Source organism: Hordeum vulgare, chromosome 7H (assembly GCF_904849725.1).
Source record: "Hordeum vulgare subsp. vulgare chromosome 7H, MorexV3_pseudomolecules_assembly, whole genome shotgun sequence".
In the NCBI taxonomy this organism is placed as follows: Eukaryota; Viridiplantae; Streptophyta; class Magnoliopsida; order Poales; family Poaceae; genus Hordeum; species Hordeum vulgare.
Window position 1 is genome coordinate 13,786,196 of NC_058524.1, and position 5,453 is coordinate 13,791,648.

At 46.3% G+C, this 5,453-nt stretch overlaps 1 protein-coding gene across 1 annotated transcript; it reads right to left on the reverse strand.

The window, feature by feature from the left end:
• Window positions 1–2,178: 2,178 nt before the first annotated feature.
• On the reverse strand, window positions 2,179–5,104 carry LOC123409662 (aspartyl protease family protein At5g10770-like). Its single transcript, XM_045102532.1, has 3 exons — window positions 4,868–5,104; window positions 4,508–4,788; window positions 2,179–3,419 (listed from the first exon to the last, which is right to left on the reverse strand). Exons 1-3 carry the CDS (start codon window positions 5,037–5,039, stop codon window positions 2,388–2,390), a joined length of 1,485 nt encoding a protein of 494 aa, XP_044958467.1. The 5' UTR covers window positions 5,040–5,104; the 3' UTR covers window positions 2,179–2,387.
• Window positions 5,105–5,453: the final 349 nt, after the last annotated feature.

A 5,453-nucleotide genomic window follows, 5' to 3' on the forward strand; every position in this document is an offset into this window, starting at 1 on the left:
GAGGTGCCCTCCTGGGAACGGCGGCCGGCGGCCGGCGAGGTGTCCTCCTGGGAACGGCGGTCAGCAGGAAGCTGGGCGGCGAGGTGCCTGGACGAGCAGGAAGCTGGGCAGTTAGGAGGAGATCGTGGGTGGAGGAGAAGCTGGGCGAGGTGGGCAGGGGAGATCTGGGCGAGGTGGGTGGTGACGAGCTGGGCGAGGTGGGCGGAGACGAGCTCGGCGAGGCGATCCAGATGTATTTTTGAATTTTCAATTGATCGAAGGGGTATTGTTGTCCATTACCGATTTTTTGGGGCTGTCGGAAAATGTCTTCCGCGCCTTACAAAAGTGAACGGAGGGAGTACTTCTTTATTATATGGTCCACCTTTCATATTCACAAAATGCCTAGGAGCACGTGCTAGAGATGGCTCTTAGCTAAGAGCCCGCTTACCTTATCTCTCCTCTTCTCTTTCCTCTAACTAAACAAAAATATATTATTTTATTCCTTATAGCCAGCTGACTCAGCTCTATTGTACTGCTCTAAGAGGGTGTTTGGTTACAGGGACTTATTAGGGACTTTAAACTTATAAGTTCCTTTAAGTCCCATCTAAACCAAATAGGAGGGACTTATAGAGTCTTAAAATGGGTATTTGGGACTTATGAAATAAGACTCTCAAGAAGGGACTTATAGGGACTTATAGTTGTAATATGGTCTTTTAGTCCATGTTAAGTCCTAGGAACCAAACAGGTAGGAACTTTTTAGGGACTTAGGAATTATAAGTTGAGACTAAAAAAGTTCTAGGACTTATGAACCAAACAGGGCCTAAGGGAATGAAGATTGGCATTGAGTGCCCTTTGGGCAATAATGATGGTGTTTGATAAGACTATGGATTCTAGGCCTACAAAACATTAGAGCAGGTACAATAGCGCTAGTCAGCCGGCTGTAACGGATTCCACGTCAACAAAATTCTGAGCTGGAGGCAAAAAAGAAAGGAGAGAGAAACGAGCGGGCTCTTCATCGAGCGCCTGGCTAATACACAGAACACGAGAAACAATAGCCCGCTTCCAACCCGATGCGAGCGCTAGCGCCGCCGCTTCCGATCTCCTGCGCCTCGCCCACCTCCCTCGCCTTCCGCCCTTCAACTTCCATCGACGGTGCTCATCAAGGAGATGGGTCAGCAGTCCAAAAGGACTCGTGCGTCGGCGCCTCAGCTCGTCCCGCCGTCGCTGCCTGAGCTCCTCATGCCGTTGGTGCCTCATCTTGTCCCACCGTTGACGTAGCAGGTTGTCCGGCCGCTGGTGCCTCATCTTATCCCGCCGCCATCGCGCCTTCCTAGACTGGGTGCTTGGATTCCCCCACGACAAGCGCAGGCAGCGGCGGCCTCTACATTATGCTGGCTCGCCCGGCCGCAAGGCTCTTTGTGCTACATGCCGGTACAATTTTGTATCTAGAAACACGGTCATACTATGCTAGCCTGCTACTTGGTACATTTTTGCCCCTGATTATTAGGATGATGTGCAGCTATGCGTTTTTGTATGATATGACTCCATAAATTAGTACTATCTGCTTGTAACCATCTGAATTTGATATGAAGCTAACTAGTCTCTGTGTGTGTATGATATGGTTCAATACCTCTTGGACTAATCTATCTACAGAGTGTCCACAATACTTCTTGGCTCAATACTTCATCATTGTCATCTAGATCAAAATTAACGGCTTGTTTGCAGGGGGTGTCATTTTTTGTTTGTTTGGTTAATGCTTCGATATTCTGACTTAAGTAATGTTTAAGTGTGTTGTCATTGTCCTATGCACATCCAAGTGAATGGCATATGTGTATGTTAATGAGATGGTCACAAAGATGCAGCTTGCATTGAATCAGAACATGTTATATGCACATGCAATTATTAAGTGTTCAAGTATTTATTACAATCAACTTTGCAGCCAACCTAAAAGCCACCCTATTGTATGAGTGAAGGCTTTAGGTGATGTGGCAATGGCTTATAGCCAGCAGCCGGCTCTGCTATTAACCTCGCTCTTAAAAACGTACTTGGCCAAAGCAACACATCCCGAAATCATCTATTCAAAATAGGATAGGCCTTGTATACAGATTCGGAGGGAGTAACTGATGCCCACCAAAGCAAAACGACTTCCACAATAACACTACCATGAGAAAGACAAATTGTACAATTACACATCAATCGTAAAGTAATTATATGAGCTGGCTTAACAGCCAGTAGATGTATTTTGTAAGGATTATAATCATAGGCCATTTGAAAAAAAAATACACGCATTACATCTTCTTCTTCCATTTATTTATAACAAACTAGCTCGATCACAATGAGCTAGCTTGCAGACCCCAAATACATACCATTGGGCCATCACACGACTGGTTGTCCTGCAACCTGCCACATCAGCACGCTCCACGACGGAATCCCACCTTGCCACCGCCGACGTCGTACAGAACTTCGTAAGTCTGCTGCTGCACGTTGCCGATGAACCCGACGGATTCTTCACCGGGGGTGGCCGCGAACGCCAGGCAGCCATCCAAAATTATGGAAGCCGGTTCGAGATCCAAGGTGGCGCCACCAGCGAATACGAGAGAAACCTTTGGGACCTTGACCTCAGGGAAGCGGGTGAAGTCATAGCATGTGTCGAGGTTGCGCACCGAAGCCGCCAGTGGGCCATATGCTGCCATGGCGCTTCTGAAGGCGGCTCGCAGTGCAGCGTACACTTGTGGTGGCAGCTGCGTGACAACTGCGCCGGAGTCCATCACCGCGCCGGTGGCGAAAGCCGTTGGCGGCACGCCCAGTTGTTTTCCGGCCACGATGATCGCCTCGAGGTGCACGATGTAGAACGTCGGCGCATGCTTGTTCTTGATGAGAGGTGTATATTCGAACTTGAACGAGGCCTCCACCGGCCCACCCAACGAGAGGAAACCGGCGGAGCTCGGCTTTGGGATGCAGTAGGAGAATGCGTTACCATAGGCATCTGCCGTCTGCTCTAGAAGCGACCCGCGACCGCCGCCGAGTGCCAGGATGCCTGCGTTCTGGTTGCTGAAGGATCCCCTCACCGCATGGCTGCACCCGAACCGGAAGTCCTTCACCACAATGGTTGGGGACATCGTCAGCGTGTCAGTGACATACGTCCCGGTAGTCGCCTTACCGTCTCCATAGTTTACAATGTACTTGCACTCATCGGTGGTGGGTGAGCAGCCATTGCCGTAGCTGCTGCCGAGCTCCTTGCAGGCCGGAGAGCCACATGGAATTGGTGCAAATGTACTCGACTTGGCGGGGTCATATAAGGGATCCTTTTGGAGGTGGCACTGCGGGATGGGGCATGGGAGGCACTGCACCCAGGGGATGTCGCTACTCGTGTCGACGACCACCGTTTGGCTCACTGCGTCTTGGTGTTCGTTGGTTGTTGTTTGATCAGACTTTTGGATCTAAAATTTTGACAGGAAGTTGAAACTCCGGTTACACATATACATTCTTGAAATTGTTATCGTTGTCAATTTCCAAATTTGCACATAATTTATAATTTTGAAATGCAGTAGAGGCCTTTTGCTAAACAAATTGCATTGTTTCAAGTCGGAAATGACATTAATGGGAGTGCGTGAAACCATAGTTTTATGTCCTTGGTTCTATATGAAGTTAAGCAGTGATAGCCCGACAAGTAGTTGATCCAAAGGCTTATAAATGACTCAGATTTAATAGAGTCCGATAATGACTATAAATAGACACTTACATATCATTGTTGATGCCTAACCGATCAGTTTTAATTTTGCTATTGTTTTTTTAATTAACACTTGTTTCACTTTCAATATCATTACGAAGTAACCAAATTTGCATATAATTAAAAAAATTGTAATGGAGTAGAGTCCTTTCGCTAAACAAATTGCATAGTTTGATGTCAAGAAGTCACATGGTAGTGCGCGGTTTTTGCAACATGAAACCATAGTTTTAATACCTTGGTTATATATGAAGTGAAGCAGTGATAGCATGGCTGCATGTTTATCTAAAAGATTAAAAACTATTTGTATTTAATAGAATATCATGCTGACTATAAATAAATACTTCCATATCATTGCTGATGCCAGTCAGTTTTAATTTTGCTATTGTTTATTGATTTTTTTTCCAAAACAAGTTACACCCAACCTCTCCATCAATACTTTGTGAAGGGCTAGCTAGTCAAGAGAATGAGGATGCACACAACTAAAATATTAAAAGGAAAATCCATTTATTGTATTTATAAGGTAGCTAGGGTTCATTGAATAGGGATTTTTTTTTCGTTTCCTGCTACTAGGAAATTTGACATCTCATCTACTTCCTAAACCTTCAGATGGTACCATCTAACCATCTCACCCCTTCCCCACTTCCATTGTAGCTAGCTCGAGCAATACAAAAATTGCACCAACATCTTAATTAAATTGATACGCACACTAAGTTTCATTGACTGGAATACTTTCCATAAATTCAGACAACTAAGAATTAAAGGAATCGTATTAAAGTACTGCATACAAAGCATTCTCACCGTTTTCGACGTCCCCGAGTTTGTCCCGACTGAAGCTGTCGAAGACGGCGTATAATCCCGGTTAGACACCGTGGTAGATCTGGCGATTACCGGCATGCCTCCACCGACAACGCCGACATGAGTGGAGAGCTGCGTCCGGATGTAGCTGGTGCGGAGCTGGTCCCACATAAGCATGTCATCGACATCGATGCCCATATCCTCTGATGCCCTCGACGATGTTGATGAGCACGGACCGTGCGGGCGGTTCATCGGGACCCAGGCTGTGCCGTTGGACGGTATCACTGCGTGCATGCATATATTAGCTGAAGTTACTATTATCTACATATATACAGCTCTAGTCACTAATTGGAAATATCTTACCCTTGTGTCCAGAGCAGGTAGCGTCTTCTGGGATGTGCTTCAGGGAGCTTGTTGGCACAACCATGAAACGTTGGAGTTCATGGTGATCTCCAGCACCTGCATTTGCACTCAGGCAGCAGGAACTAGACAAGATGATCAGAAGCAGCAGCGACTGCCAAGCGGAGGCCTTCATGGTCACGAACTGATTAATTGTGTTCACGTGTAGTGGGCAATGTTTGATGAGTTGATGGGATGGGTGATGATTTCAGTATCATAGCTGCTTGCTCTCTATATATAGAGAAAACGAAATGCATGGGTGGGCAGATGTACGATGGAAAGCAGCCATGCACAATTCCATCAGCTTGTGATTGGTAACACATATCTAGACGCCTTTGCTTTCCAGGATTTTGATCTTCGCCTTTTACTTATAATATTGCTGGTTAAATATGTGGGTTCTTCATGTGTACCGGGAACGATTATATATGCATGCATGGCCGATGCCTCCTTGCGACACAAGTTCTCCATCATTGTCCTCCTAGTGTATAATATCCGGATATTTGTTGACACCTAAGCTTAACTGGCGGTACGTGAAACTTGGTAAGGTATC